General features: G+C 36.9%; 1 protein-coding gene across 2 annotated transcripts in view; it reads right to left on the bottom strand.

Annotated features, from left to right (window-relative positions):
• The window catches only part of AGBL1 (AGBL carboxypeptidase 1), a 968,506-nt gene that overhangs the window by 468,005 nt on the left and 483,415 nt on the right, over window positions 1-17,086 (bottom strand). For both annotated transcript variants that reach the window (XM_023552843.2, XM_064267104.1), the window contains exon 18: window positions 10,507-10,638. In XM_023552843.2, coding sequence (XP_023408611.2) covers window positions 10,507-10,638 — 132 coding nt within the window. The remainder of the gene's footprint in view (window positions 1-10,506; window positions 10,639-17,086) is intronic.

The raw sequence follows: 17,086 nt of genomic DNA, 5'->3' as shown, positions 1-17,086 counted from the left end.
GCCGAAGTGTTTTCCAAAGTGGCTGTGCTATTTTACATTCCCATCAATGATAAATGAGGATTCCAGTTTCTACATCTCCTTCGTAACACTTGGTATTTTCAGTCTATTTGGTTATAGCAATTCTAGTGAGTATGTATGAGTCAGAATCAGCGATGACAATGGGTTTTTTTGTTTGTTTGTTTAGTGGGTATGTACAGCTATTCCATTGTGGTTTTACTTTGCAATTACCTAATGAATAATGATACTCAATATTTCTTTACATTCATACATTGTTTTTGGTGAGGTGTTCAAATATTTTGCCCTCTGTTTTTGTTTTTGTTTTTCACTTATTGAGTTTCAAAAATTCTTTATATTCTAGGTACAAGTCCTGTATAAGAAACATGATTTGCAAATATTTTCTCCCAGTCTATGGCTTGTCTTTACACCTTAACGGTGTCCTTTAAGAGCAAAAGTGTTTAAGTTTGATGAAGTCCAATTTATCACTTTTTTCTTTCATAGTTTGTGTATTTGGTCCTATCTAAGGCAGCTTTGACTAATCAAAAAATAGCTTGTACTCTGCAAGTTTTATAATTTTGTTCTTACACTTAGGTCTATGATCCATTTTAAGTTAAATTTTTTGTGTGGTGAAAGGGAAGAGTCTAAGTTCATCTTTTTCCATGAGGCTATGCAATTGTTCTAACACTGTTTGTTGGACAGACTACCCTTTTTTTTTCAAATAATATTTTATTGTATTTTTGGTGAAAGTTTACATAGCAAGTTAGGTACCACTTTGATAATTTCCACACAAATTGATCAATGACATTGTCTTAGATACCTAGTGCTGCTGTAACAGAAAAACTGCAAGTGGATGGCTTTAACAAAGAGAAATTCATTTCCTCAGAGTAAAAGTAGGCTAAAAGTCCAAATTCTGGGTGTCGGCTCCAGGGGAAGTCTTTCTCTCTCTGTGGGCTCTGGAGGAAGGTCCTTGTCTTCAATCTTCCCCTGGTTGAGGAGCTTCTCAGGCTCAGGTACCCCAGGTCCAAAGGACATGCTCTGCTCCTGGGGCTGCTTTCTCGGTGGTATGAGGCCCCCAACTCTCTGCTTGCTTCCCTTTCATCTTTTGAGATAAAAGGTGATGCAGGCCACACCCCAGGGAAACTCCCTTTACCTTGGATCAGGGAGGTGACCTGAGTAAGGGTGGTGTTACAATCCCACCCTAATCCTCTAAACATAAAATTACAATCACAAAATGGAGGGCAACCACACAATACTAGGAATCATGGCCTAACCAAGTTGACACATACTTTTGGGGGGACACAATTCAATCCATGACAGAGATTAATTACATTTTTCAAATTTTGTCAGCATTCTTGTTAAATGTGTTCTAGCTGTTCCATTTCCAGTACTCTAGTTTCCCTGCCCCTTTATCTTTTCATCTTGCTTTGGACTAAATGTTGACCTTTTGGACTCATACAGATGTGTGGAGAAGATTTTTGTTTTTAGTAAAGCACCAGTCTAACAGGTAATATCCTTTATTTTGTGTGTCACTCTGCTTTTCTTCTAAAACGTGATCTCAGTGGGTATTTTTGGTTCAAAGTTTAAAGAGCATCTGAGGGTGACAGTCTCAGAGAGCCCTCTAGTCACAGATGGTCCAGTTAGCCCAGCCATTTTTAAGCATTTGAGTTTTGTTCTGAATTTTTTCCCACTCTAACCAGGATCATCTATTGTGCCCCTGGTCAGATAGGTCAGTGGTGGTAGCTGGGCATCATCTACTTCTTTCTGTCTCAGGGTAATTGAGGTGGTAGCTCCTGTCAGCTATCAGCCTTGCAGATTTCTTTCTTCCCTGTGATTTTGGTCACCCTCTTACTCTTTTGTTCCAGATGAGTGGAGACAAATAGTTGTACCTTAAATGGCCATTCACAAGATTTTGAGACTCCGGAGCTACTCACTTCACTAGGGTGGGGAACATGAACTTTGCCAATTAACTAAGTTGTCCCATGTGACTATGTAGACAGACTATCCTTTACTACATTGAATTGCCTTGAAATCTTTGTCAAAAACCAACTAGCCATCAATGTGCAAGTGTATTTCTGCTCTATTCTGTTCCATTGATCTATATGTCTATCATTATGCTAATACCACTCTTTCTTGGTTACCATAGCTTTGTAGTAAGTTTTAAATTCAGGTGAAGTAAATCCTCCAACTTTATTCTTCTCTTATAAAATTATTTTTGGTATTCCAGTTCCTATGCATTTCCATATATATTTTAAGATCAGCTTGTCAATATCAACAACAACAAAAATCTGCTGGGATTTTTATAGGAATTGCATTGAATCTATTGAACAACTCAAGGAGAATGGTCATCTTAAATTAAAATATTGAGTCTTGTATTCATAAACTTGTTATATCTCTCCACTTATTTAGGTCTCCTTTAAGTTCTTTCAACAAATATTTTGCAATTTCCAGGGTACAGATACTGAATTTTTTTTTGTTAAATTTATTCCTAAATATTTGATCTTTTTTAATACTATTGCAAATAAAATTATCTTCTTAATTTATGCATTTTTCATTGCTAGTATATAGAAGGAAACCCTGGTGGCGTAGTGGTTAAGTGTTATGGCTGCTAACCATAAAGGTCAGTAGTTCAAATCCACCAGGCGCTCCCTGGAAACTCTATGGGGCAGTTCTACTCTGTCCTACAGGGTCGCTATGAGTCGGAATCGACTCGACAGTAGTGGGTTTGGTTTTTGGGTTTTTTTAGTATATAGAAAAAAATATTTTATATTGATCATGTATCTTGTTACCCTGCTAAACTTGCTTATTAGTTCCAGTAGTTTATATTGTAGATTATTTGGAACCATTTACATAAAATATCATATCACCTGTGAATAAGGACATTTTTTACTTGTTTCCAATCTGCCTGTCTTTAACACTTTTCCTTCCTCAGAGCATCCAGTACAATGTAGAAAAGAAGTGATGAAGTGGGTGCAAACATTCTTGCCTTGTTCCTGATCTTATGGAGAAGCGCTCAGTCTTTCATCATTGAGTAGAATATTAGCTACTGAACTTTTTATGGTTGCTCAATTTCAGGTTGAGGGATTTTTTTCTATTCTTATTTTCGCGTGAGCTTTTATTTTGAAGAGGTGTTGAATTTTTTCAAATGCTTTTTCTGCATCTATTAAGAAGATTATGTAATTTTTGTCCTTTATTAACAAGGAGTTTAGCATTGTTTGATTTTTGATATTAAACCAACCTTGCATTAATGAAATAAATGCTTTATCACGATGTTGCTAGATTTAGTTTAATATTTTATGAAGGACTTTTGCTTAAGTGTTTGTGAGAGATATTAGTCTGTAGTTTTCTTTTCTTATGATGTTTTTCTGCTTTTAGTATCAGGATAACACTGGCCCCATGAAATGAATTGTAAACTATTTCTCTGCTATTTTCTGAAATAATTTAACATTAGCATTATTTAATTTCTTAGAAGTTTGGTAGAACTCATCAGCAAAGCTATTTGTGCCTAGATTTTTATTTGTTGGGAGATTTTTAATTATTAATTTAATTTCTTTAGTTAAAATTGGCAGTATCCAATTTTCTAAGCCTTCTTGAGTAAGTTTTGGTGATTTTCGTCTTTCTAAGAATCTATTTATTGGCATATAGTTGTTAATAATACTCATTAACAATAACATTCATATGTCAAAGTATTAAGCAATCAACTGCTAACCAGAAGGTTGGTGTTCAAACCCACCTAGTGGCTTTGTGGGAGAAGGATCAGGCGATTTGCTTTTGTAAAAATTAAAGCAAGAAAACCCTATGGGGCAGTTCTACTCTGTCAGGTGCATTGCAATGAGTAAAAATTGACTTGATAGCACCTAATAACAAGATTCTGCTACACTTTGTAAGGGTCCCTCTTTAATTATTTTTGTAACTTGTATCTTCTCACTGTTTTTACGGGGGGCTAAATGTTTATCATTTTTGTTGATCTTTTCAAGGACTTTTAGAATCATGGATTCTGCTTTATTTGTATATTTTCAATTTCACTGATTTCCCATTTGACCTTTTTTGTCAGTTTTTCCTTTATTCTATTTACTTGGGGTTTGATTTGCTCTCCTTTTTCTTGCTTTTAGAGCTGAAAGCTTAGATTATTGATTTTAGATGCGTCTGCCTTTCTAATACTAGCATTTAAAGCTACAAATATCCCTCTGAGCACTGTTAATAGCTGTGTCTCATAAATTTTGATATACTGTGTTTTTATTTTCATTAAGTTCAAGATATTTTCTAATATTCTGTCATCTTCTTAGACTCATGAGTTATTTTGAAGTAAACTGTGCAATTTCCAAATACTCACATATATCCAAGGTTTCTTAAAGAAGTTGATTTATAATTTATTTATGTTGTGATAGATAAACATACTTTGTATAGTAACTTGCTACGTTGACTGTCAGTCCTTTAAAATATATATTGAGACTTGTTTTATAGTCTACCATATGGTCTGTCCTGGAGAATTTTTCATATGTATTCGAAAAGAACATGTATTCTGCTGTTGATGAAAGAAATGTTCTGCATTTATCAGTTATGTCAGGTATTTCCAATACTTAGTAATTTTCTTTATGGTTGTCCTATTGATTACTGAGAAAGAAATATTAAAATATTCAACTATTATGTCCATTAAAAAAAAATTCTCCTTTCAATTCTGTCAATTTTTGCTGCATGTATCATGGTGCATATGCAATCACATACATTTATAATTGTTGTATCTTCCTGATGAACTATCCATCTTAGCATTATGAATTGTTCCTCTTAGCTCTAGTAATATTGCCTGTTTTAAAGTCTATTTTTTATTATATTAATATAGGCACTTCATCTCTCTTATAATTACTATTAGCACAATATCCTTTTCTATTCTTCAACTTTCAAACTGTTTGTGTTATTGGATCAAAAGTGTGTCTCTTCTAAACTAGACATCATATATTTGGCTCTTGCTCTTTTAACCGGTCTGACAATGTCTGCCTTTCAATGAAGTACTTTATTCATTCATATTTAATGTAATTATTAATGTCATTGGATTCACATATGTCATTTTGCTATTCATTTTCTATGTATCTCTCTGTTTTTTCCTCTGTCACTCCTATATTGTCTTCTTTTTCTGTCATTATTTCTTCAAATATTTTATCCACATTTTTCTTTTTCCTCTCTTTTTTGGTCTCCTATGTATACTGATACTCTCAATGCTATCCCAAAGGCCTCTGAGGTTGTTTATTTTTCTTCAATCTTTTGTCTCTCTGTTCTTTGAATTAAATTATTTTGAATTGACTTCCCAGTTCACTGATTCACTCTACTTTCATCTTAAATCTGCTGATGATCCCACCATTGAATTTTTCACTTTTGTTATTGTACTTTTTAACTCTAGAACCCCCACCTCTTTTTTTTCTTCAGTTTCTAGTTGTTTATGGAAATTCCCTGTATGTTGAGCCACTGTCATCATATTTTTCATGAACCCTTTGAACACAGTTTCCTTGTATTCTTTGAACAGTTGCTTTGACATCATTATCTGATAAATGTAACATTTTGGCCCGCTAAGTGTCATTTCCTAGCAGCTTTTTTTTTTCTCCTGAGCATGGATCACACATTCCTGTATGTCTTATAATTTTTGGCAAAAAGTGGACATGATAGTTCATATTTTGTAGCAACTTTAGATTCTGTTTTTTTTATTGTTTTGTTTTTTAGCCACTTTCCTAGACTTAATCTGAAGACTCTTTCTCCTTTTCCTCTCCTACAGTATGTGGCTACTGATGTGTCTACACATCTAAAAAATATTTTTAAAAAAAATTCAGCTTGGATTTAAAGGATTTACACCAGTGTCTGTTTAGTTTCATGTCTAGCCAATGATCTGGGTTGAGGTTGTGCTTGAACACTTTGAGTCCAATAAAGCTTCACTACTTGTTATCTGGTCTGTATGTGGGTTAGGGAGCACTTCAAAGTTGTGGCCAATTCTATAGTCGTTTTGGCTTTTACCTTTTGCTGGACTATCTTGGGTCTCCCCTGCACAGGCACATATTTTCCCGTAAGCCATGAGTATGTGGAGATCTTATCTAAGTCCTCCTATGGCTCTCTTATTTCTAGGATCTCCTCTTTAAAATTTTAACTTATATATACGTGTATGTCTGTACTTATCCAGGCTTGCATATTGCAATGACCACACAGAGGGGAGGAGTGAAAGAAGCCCCAGTCAGTAAGATGGCAGTCTTCTACCATTCCTTTTTGTATTGTGCTTTAAGTGAAAGTTTACAAATCAAGTCAGTCTCTCACACAAAAATTTATATACACCTTGCAATATACTCCTAGTTGTTCTCTCTCTAATGAGACAGCACACTCCTTCCCTCCACTCTCTACCCTACCATTCTTAACTAAAGATATAACAATTTTCAACACTAAATGCTTCTCAACTATCACACTTATCCATTCCAATATTAACAACATGATGAACATAATTAATGTCACTGAACTGTCCATGTGAAGATTATTAAAATGTCAAATATTTTGTTACATATATGTTTACCAAAATTTAAAAAAAAATTAAAAAGAATAAGTATTTGCCAATTTGTTTTCTGCCTTCGGTCAATTTCCAGAGTCCTAAAATGTTTTCTTTTTGTGATTTTTCCCATTTTATTTTACATTTTATGGAGTGTTTATAGGGTTGTTACAGGGTTGCTACAAATTGGAATTGACTTGACGTCAACAGGTTTGGTTTTTGTTTCAGTTTACACCTCCATAACTAGATATAGTGCCAGTAAGTGTTGATTTAATTAGATTGAATAAATGCTTGTGGAGTGAATGTGAAATATAACAGAGTACATAATTGTCTCTTCAATACAATGCAAAAGGACAAAAAAAAACTATGATAAGATGAATAGATTCAGAATTATCCCAATTTAGATTTGGATGTAGGAATCAGTCTCTCAGGATGCTGACTCCCAGCAAATATCGTGACTATAATATTACCCTAATTTACATAAACCCACTCCCTTGATTCTCAGTTTCCCCATCTGTAAAATGAGTGGCCCTTTCCAATTCTGACAAGATCCATTTGCACGCAAAAACTTTTTTAGGCAGGATACCAATGTCAAGATCATTATTTCTAGGTCACTGTTTTACCTTAGACTTAGAATGTCAGAAATAGAAGGAGTTACATATTACGTAAAATCCAAAAAAAAAAGCAACTCAAAAATCAAGAAGGCTGTTTAGGATGAAAGTCAGGGATGGATCTGAAATCTTACCCACTTTGCTACCTACGCATATCTCACTGTAGTCTATGAATCACCTTTGAGGGACCCTGGAATATCAAATACAATTTAATAATAAAAATAAAAAAATTTTTAAACTTCCTAATTTCAGGGAAGCGGTTTAAAGGAGAAAACTTAGGCTCTGGAAAGTGACTTATCTAAAATTAAGGGGCCACGTAGATGAATATCAGTGTATAGGTTGCCTAATTAGCTTTGCTATTAAACAAAAATAACAGGACCAGTTACCATCAAGTCAATTCTGATGCATGGTGACCCCATGTGTGGCAGACTAGAACTGTGCTCCTTAGGGTTTTCAATAGCTGATTTTTTGGAAGTACATTACCAGGCCTTTCTTTCAAGGCACCTCTAGGTGGACTCCAACCTCCAATCTTTTGATTAGCTGCTGAGTATTTTAACTGTACCACACAGGAACTCATGCTATTAAATACCATTGTGTTTATCCACACAGGCAGAGACTGGCAACTCTTCTTCTGTGATGATATTGCCTGTCACCTTACATGGCACTAAACTGGGCCTCAAAATATTTTTTGAATTTATTAATCAAACAATATCAGTCATACACTAAAACTAAGACAAAGAGGTTTAGAATCCCCCCTGTAATTCCCTGTGGTGCCTGCCCTCTGCCCCACATTACATGTCAGCTTTATACAGGAGATTCTTAAGGTTCTGTCTCTCATTATCTCTGCCTGTGTATTGGGAATTATCCATGAATATTGTTATTTTCTCTTGTAGAGAGGTCAAAGTCATGCTGACTCTTTATTTAATATTGAATAATGTCGATGTTTTAGTTTAAGATGTACCCTGCATGAAAGATAATTTTATACAGGTCAACATTATCTGCCTAGATGAACATTTAAAGTTAGTCAACTAGTTTCCTAAGTAAGATGAAGCTGTTAAGCTTCTTGTGGTTTATCACCATTACTCTGATTGAGCTTTAGAGCAAACAGGTCATGGAGGATAAGCTGTTGATTCTGCTATAATAGCTTTGGAGTATCTGTACCGATCAGCAGCAGCCTTGTTTCTGATGGATATGAGTAAAAAAGGGTGCAGAAAAACTTAGGATTAAGGGAGGCATTTCCAGTTAAAACAGTAGTTTGATGGTTTTTAACCTCTTTTAATACTATCGTTTAACCCTGGGGATGAAGCTATTTTGCACATAGTAAATTGACCTCTTCTGTATAATAAGGAATTTAGAAGAGGTAGACACCATCATAGTTGTCTCTGGGTGGTGACAACAGTTAACAGCTCCACTACTGCTACAAGTGTTGACAGTTTGACCTACCCAGAGGAGCCCTGGAAGAAAGGCCTGGTGATCCACTTCCAACAGGTCACAGCCTCAAAAACCTTACTGAGTACAATTCCACTCTGTAACACATGGTATTGCCACGTGTTGGAATCAATTCAGTGGCAACTGTTTTTTTTTTTATTATTGCTGCCATTTTGGTACCATCATCATTTTTCTCATTTTTCTATATTAATTTGAAACAAAGGCAGTTTTCATTTCATGTTTGAACAATGCTGCTTCTTCTACCTCTCCCTTATTCTCAGTAAGCAATAGCTTGTTTTCTTTATCCTGAGAGGAAGAAGTCTGCCTTTCTTCTTTATCCCTTCTTAAGTTCCTCTTATGGGCTGATTGTGTCCCCCAAAAATATGTGCTGTAAATGCTAACCTCTATGCCTCTGGTTAAAATCCCATTCAGGGAGTGTGGAGTGATTAATTACTGATTGATTACTTTTGTATGGCTTTTCTAGCCATGGTCTTGTAACTCCCACCCAGGTGTTTGGGTGGGACTGTGTGATAGGGTAATCCAAGGGGATTGGTCAGTTGTGCCTTAGAAAGGGCCAATTCCAGAGTAAAGAGAAGAACCCACCACCACCAAGGAAGGAGAGACCTGGCAGCAGGAGAAGGTGTGGTGGGACTCCTGGCCCAGAGAGAGAGATAGCTGAGTGCCTTTGGGCAGAGACTGAGGGCCAAGGAGAGGCATGCTTGTGAGCACAGTTGGGAAGAGACTATCCTGATGGACGAACTATATCCTGAGCATTCCTGAGCCTGAATTGTAACTGTTACACTTCCTAACAAACCCCATAACTGTGAGTATGGTCTGTGAGTTCTGTGTGGCCACTGCAATGAATTATCAAACCCAGCAGAGAAGTAGAGAGGGCTGTGGGAGGGACGGCTGGTGCCAGATGGCAGAGAGAGGAGGCTTGTTTGGCCTTCACCTAATGGGAACCATCTCTGCACTGTTGATCTCGGTTCTCCTTGACCCTTCTCGGGTTGGAGGAGGTCAGACACTGCCCCCAAGCCATATTTACAGGGATGGATTATCCTTGTTATGTTAATGACACAAGATTAGTGTAGGGTATGTTTTGGGTCAATCTCTTTTGAGGTATAAAAGAGATTAAATAAGCAGCGAAGCAGAGACAGGGAAGAGAGATGGCAAGCCACATGAAGACTGCCCAGAAGCAGAAGCTCAAAAGAGACAAGGAACTTCCTTTAGAGCCAAGTGAGAAAGAAAGCCTTACCCTAGAGCCAGCACCCGGAATTCAGATGTCTAGCCTCCTAAACTGTGAGAAAATAAATTTCTGCTTGTTAAAGCCACCCGCTTGCGTTATTTCTGTTATAGCAGCACTAGATAACTAAGACAGTTCATATTCTTTTAATGGAGGAATAGTTGAGCTCTAACCACTAAAAACCACTAGAACCTAGAAAAAATAGAATTAGGTTCAGTGTATCACTGCTCTGCTTTATATAGAATGCTTGAATAGAGGGGTGTGGATGGTCTAATGCCATAAATTGGTTCTTCCCCTCGTATTTATTTAAGATCTATTCTCATTTTACAGATGGCAAAATGGTAGTTCAGAGAGGGAATGCTACTGACTCATAGTCACACAGTTAATCATTGTAAAGCCAGACATTAAAACAAGGTTTCCTGTCTCCAATTCTCACATCCTTTGCAGTATATCATAACATATAGAAAACAGATGCAGGAAAGCCAGACAATAAGCCATTACTCAACAAAGACATGGGGAGGTAACTAACACATGCCTCCAACTGCATTTTCCATGAATACCCTCTTTCTCTGGTCTTAAGGAAGCTTGTATTACAACCTTACAGCTAAAATAATCAAAATGTTTATTTAGGGGGAAAAAAGTGCATACAGCACAGGTCTCAAAGGCAAGAATATGAACACAAAATGTCTGGTGGCATTCTCCAAATGACTTACCCTGTAGCTGACATCCTCCAGGACAGCAGATGTGCTCACAGGGCGCCCCACTTGCCACAAGGTCTCTTTGATGCTACAACCATAAAGAAACACATTCTTCTTTTGGGAGTGGCCATGGATATCACAGAAGACCTATAACAGCCAAACAAAGGAGAAAGTAAATCCATATCAGGTCTACTGATTTCTTAAGTGGTTAAAATCTCAACTTTCTTAGGTGGAGGCCATTTACTTTGCAGAACCAGTAATGTGGAGATCATTGGTGACTCTGTCAAGAGTTGCTTTCATGGAGTTATCAGGGAAGAAGGGACACTGGAAAGGGCTTAGGGGTGAGCAACATATGAGGAAATATGGCATGCATAGAACTTATATTCTAAAAATGGACCACAAATTATTTCCATGTACGCATGCTTGTTTGTAATGGACATCAAGAGGGGAAATCTATTTCTTCACCCTTTGAATCTGGACTTGGTCGTGTGGCTTCTTTTGACTGATTAAGACATTAGCAAATACAATGTAGGCTAAGGATTATAAAGCATTCACACACTGGAATTTGCTCTCTTGCTGTTCCTGGGAATCCTGCAACAACTGCCATGTGAACACGCACAAGCTACCCTGTTGGATGATGAGACACACATGGCAAAGTCATCCTTATCGACCTAGCTGACACTGAGCCAGAGGCCATCTGAGATCATACAGCCCCAGCCATGCTGGCCCAGATCAGAAGAATCAACCACGTAATTTTCACACAGACTCACGGGGGAGTCTCATACAGAATTAAGAAGAAATGTATGGTTTTTGTTGTGGTTTGTTATCCAGCAAAAGCTAAGTGCTACAACAATCTGTCCTCTTAGTCTAAATATTTCCTTTGCTCACTTCTACGTGTAAAATATATTAACCCCCTTCCCAAGGAAGACACCCAATACATTCTACCCTATAACAATATCAGACTCTTAAATCCAAGATCTCATGGTAATTTCTATATCCCATATGTGCCTCCGACTAATCCCATAAAAAAAAAAAAATACTCATAAACAATTCAAAAAACTGAATAACACATAACCTCTTACCATCTAAGAAGAGATAGTAATTTCCAAAGCCTAATAAAGATCATCTACACAATGTGGTTGTTGTTAGGTGCTGTCAAGTCGGTTCCGACTCATAGTGGCCCTATGTACAACAGAACAAAACACTGCCCAGTCCTCTGCTATGCCCACAATCGATGTTATACTTGAGCCCATTGTTGCAGCCACTGTGTCAATCCACCTGGTTGAGGATCTTCCTCTTTTTCACTGACCCTGTACTTTACCAAGCATGTTGTAGTTCTCCAGAACTGATCCCTCCTGATAACATGTCCAAAGTATGTAAGATGTAGTCTCGCCATCCTTGCTTCTAAGGAGATTTCTGGTCGTACTTCTTCCAAGACAGATTTGTTCCTTCTTCTGGAAGTACAAGGAATATTCAATATTTTTCACCAACACCACAATTCAAAGGTGTCAATTCTTCTTTTGTCTTGGTTATTTATTGCCCAGTTTTCACACGCATATGATGCAATTGAAAATACCATGGCTTGGGTCAGACGCACCTTCGTCTTCAAGGTGACATCTTTGCTTTTCAACACTTTAAAGAGGTCTTTTGCAGCAGATTTGCCCAATGCAATGCATCTTTTGATTTCTTGACTACTGCTTCCATTGGTATTGATTATGGATGCAAGTAAAGAGAAATCCTTGACAACTTCAATCTTTTCTCCATTTATCAAGGTGTTGTTTATTGGTTCAGTTGCGAGGATTTTTGTTTCCTTTATGTTGAGGTGTAACCCATACTGAAGGCTGTGGTCCTTGATCTTCATCAGTAACTGCTTCAAGTCCTCTCTTCACTTTCAGCAACCAAGGTTGTGTCATCTATATAACGCAGGTTGTTAATGAGTCTCCAGCCAATGCTGATACCTGGTTCTTCTTCATCTAGTACAGCTTCTTGGATAATTTTTTCAGCATACAGATTGAATAGATATGGTGAAAGAATGCGACCCTGACACACACCTTTCCTGACTTTAAGCCACACAGTATCCCCTTGTTCTGCTCGAATGGCTGCCTATTGATCTATGTACAGGTTCCTCATGAGTACAATTAAGTGTTCTGGAATTTCCATTCTCTGCAATTTTATCCATAATTTTTTGTGATCCACACAGTCAAATGCCTTTGCATCATCAATAAAACACAGGTAAACATCCTTCTGCTATTCTCTGTTTCAGCTAAGATCTATCTGACAACAGCAATGATATCCCTAGTTCCACATCCCCTTCCAAATCCAGCCTGAATTTCTGGCAGTTCCCTGTTGATATACTGCTGCAGTTGCCTCTGAATGATCTTCGGCAAAATTTTACTTTTGTGTGATATTAATGATATTGTTCTATAATTCCCACATTCAGTTTGATCATCTTTGTTGGGAGTAGGCATAAATATGATCTCTTCCAGTCAGTTGGCCAGGTAGCTGTGTTCCAAGTTTCTTGGCATAGACAAGTGAACTCTTCCAGCACTGCATCTGTTTGTTGAAACATCTCAATTGATATTCTGTCAATTCCTGGAGCCTTGTTTTTCGGCATTGCCTTCAGTGCAGCTTGGACTTCTTCCTTCAGTACCATTTTTCCTGATCCTATGCTACCTCTTGAAATGGTTGAATATCGACAAATACTTTTTGGTATAACGACTCTTGTGTATTCCTTCCATCTTCTTTTGATGCTTCTTGCATCATTTAATATTTTCCCCATAGAATCCTTCACTACTGCAATTAGATGCTTGAATTTTTTCTTCAGTTCTTTCGGCCTGAGAAATGCTGAGCATGTTCTTCCCTTTTGGTTTTCTATCTTCAGCTCTTTGCACATGTCATTATAATACTTTACTTTGTCTTCTCGAGCTACCTTTTGATATCTTCTGTTCAATTCTTTTACTTCATTATTTATTCTTTTTGCTTTAGAAACTCGACATTCAAGAGCAAGTTTCAGAATCACTTCTGGCATCCATTTTGGTCTTTTATTTCTCTCCTGTCTTTTTAACTACCTCTTACTTCCTTCATGTATGATGTCTTTGATGTCATTCCACAACTCATCTTGTCTTCAGTCATTAGTGTTCAGCCCGCCAGATCTATTCTTGAGATATACTCAAGGTCATACTTTGGCTCTTGTGGACTTTTTCTAATTTTCTTCTGTTTCAACTTAAGCTAGCATATGAACAATTGATGATCTGTTCCTGATGATATCAAGCTTTTCCATCGTCTCTTTCCACAGATGCAGTCAATTTGATTCCTGTGTACCCCATCTGGTGATGTCCACGTGTATAGTCACTGTTATGTTGTTGAAAAAAAGGCATTTGCAATGAAGAAGTCGTTGGTCTTGCAAAATTCTATCATGCGATCCAGCATTGTTTCAATCAACAAGGCCGTATTTTCCAACTTCTTCTTTGTTGCCAACTTTCGCATTTCAATTGCCAGTAACTATCAATGCATCCTGATTGCATGTTCAATCAATTTCAGACTGCAGAAGTTGGTAAAAATCTTCAATTTCCTCATCTTTGGCCTTAGTGGTTGGTGTATAAATTTGAATAATAGTTGTATTAACTGGTCTTCCTTGTAGGCATATGGATATCATCCTATCACTGACAGAGTTGTGCTGCAGGGAAGATTTTGAAGTGTTATTTTTGACGATGAATGCAACGCCATTCCTCTTCAAGTTGTCATTCTTGGCATAACAGACCATATGATTGTCCCATTCAAAATGGCCAGCTCATTAATGCCTAGGATATCAATGCGTATGCGTTCCATTTCATTTTTGACCATTTCCAATTTTCCTAGAGTCATACTTCACACATTCCATGTTCCAATTATTAATGGATATTTGCAGCCTTTTTTTAATCATTTTGAGTCCTGCCATATCAGCAAATGAAGGTCTTGAAAGCTTGACTCCATCCACGTCATTAAGGCTGACTCTGCTTTGAGGAGGGAGCTCTTACCCAGTCATCCTTTTAGTGCCTTCCAACCTGGAGGGCTCAGCTTCTGGCACTATATCAGACAGTGTTCTGCTGCTATTCATAAGGTTTTCACTGGCTAATTCCTTTCAGAAGTAGACTGTCGGGTCCTTCTTCCTAGTCTGTCTTAGTCTAGAAGCTCAGATGGAACCTGTCCACCATGGGTGATTGTGCTGGTATCTGAATACTGGTGGCATAGCTTCTAGCATCACAGCAACATGCAAGCCCCCACAGTATGACAAAACTGACAGACACATGGGGAATCTACAAAATAGTCTACACTAAATATTTATAACTATTGATGAAATATTGCAAGCTTTGTTCTGAAATCAGTAGAAGGCATGGTGTCTACAAAAACAAATGCATTTTTTTTTATCATAGGTTCTTTCTTGCTATAAGGCAAAAAAATATATAACATTTGAAAGAAGGAAATTAAAGTCATTATTTCTTTATTTTCCACAATAAAATTGTAAAATGTAAATATCCAAAACATGCACATACAAATTATTGCAAAATCTCAAGGTAGAATGACTTATGAAAACCAAGTCTATATATATATACATGGAAACCCTGGTGGCGTAGTGGTTAAGTGCTACGGCTGCTAACCAAGAGGTCAGCAGTTCGAATCTGCCAGGCACTCCTTGGAAACTCTATGGGGCAGTTCTACTCTGTCCTATAGGGTCGCTATGAGTCGGAATCGACTTGACGGCAGTGGGTTTGGATTTGGATGGTATATATATATATATAAAATAAAATATACGCTATCAATATACAAATAGAAATCCCAACTTTAAATATCATTTACAATAGCATAAAGATATTAAACTCCTAAGAATAACTTTATTTAAAGAGATACAAGACATATTATTGAGAGAATACAAAAATTTCATTTCTCATCAAATTTAACTACATAGGTTCAATGGTATCATAATAAAAATCTACAGAGAGTGTCTTGATTTTTTTTGGAAACTTGAAATCTGATTCTAAACCAATATGAAAATGCAAATATACAAGAATAACGGTGACAATCTCAACAAAGGATAAAAGCACTAGACAAATTACATACCTGTATCAAAATTTATTTTAAAGTTATAGCACATCACACAGAGTATTATGAGTGAAAGAATAGATAAAATGACCAATGGAGGAAAGCAGGTATTCCCGAAAGGGACTCAAACATATATAGTCACTTGATTTTTATGAGAAATTTGATACTCTGGTGTAGTGGGGAAAAGATGGCCTTTGTATATCTGTGTGAAAAATGTGGAAAACAGAAAATAAATACTGACCTCTACTTCATAATATATTAAAAAATCAATTCCACATGGATTCTAGACCTAAATACAACAGGTAAAATAGTAAAATTGCTAGATAATAACTAGTAAGAATTTCTGTTTATTCAAAGACAATATTAAGAATGTGAAAAGGCAAAACAAAGAGTGGAATGAGATATCTGCAATGCATATATCCAAAAAAAAAAAGGAGCCCTGGTGTTGCAGTGGTTAAATGATATGGCTGCCAACCAAAAAGTCAGCAGTTTGAATCCACCAGCTACTTCTTGGAAACCCTATAGGGCAGTCTTCCTCTGTCCTCTAGGGTCACTATGGGCCAGAATCCACTTGGTGGCAATGGATTTGGTTTTTGGTTTATATCCAAAAAATGGCTCACGAAAAGATTATATAAGGAAATCCTGTACATCAGTAGGAAAATGAGAAATAACTCAATTTTTAATAGGCAAAAATCATGGATTGGCATTTCACAAAAGAGAATATCCAAATGGATATTAAATAAATGAAAATGTACTCAAGCTTATTAATATCAAGGAAATATAATTTAAAAACCACAACGAGGTACTACTGCAAATGCACTGGGATCACTTATATCGTAAAGATCAAAAAAACAAAAACCAAACCCATTGCTATCGAGTTGATTCCAACTCATGGCAACCCCATATATTACAGAGTAGAACAACTCCATAGGGTTTTTCGGCTATCATCTTTCCAGAGACAGATCGCCAGGCCTTTCTTTCATGGTAACACTGGGTGAATTTGAACTACCAACCTTTAGGTTAGTAGTTGAGCACAAAGCATCTGCACTACATAGGGATCTCTATCATGATGACAGGCAATGCCAAATTTTGGTCAGCATATGGAGTAAGTGGAACTCTTATACACTTCGGGAAGGAGTTTTTATTGATATAACCACTTTGGGAATTTATTTAGGAGTGTCACATAAGGTTGAATACATATTCTAGAATCCTTCTGTTATGGATTGAATTGTGCCTCCCAATAATATGGGTTGAATCCCTGGCCCTTGCGCCTGTAGATATGATCTTGCTTAGAAATAATTTTTTGTTTTGTTATGTTAATGAGGTCATAGCACTTTAGGGTGAATCCTAAAGCTAATAACTACTAAGCTATAAAAAGGTCAGAATAGACACAGAGGTATACATGGGGGAAAAACAGATGCCATGTGAGGGTGCTCTATTGGCCAAGGAATTCCAAGGAACCAAGAAACACTCAGGGCTACTAACAAGGAATGAGTTGACATGGCAGAGGCCCTGA

Source organism: Loxodonta africana, chromosome 13, assembly GCF_030014295.1.
Source record: "Loxodonta africana isolate mLoxAfr1 chromosome 13, mLoxAfr1.hap2, whole genome shotgun sequence".
Lineage (NCBI taxonomy): Eukaryota > Metazoa > Chordata > Mammalia > Proboscidea > Elephantidae > Loxodonta > Loxodonta africana.
The sequence above is the reverse complement of the archived record's forward strand: the minus strand, read 5'-3'. Positions and strand labels throughout refer to the sequence as shown.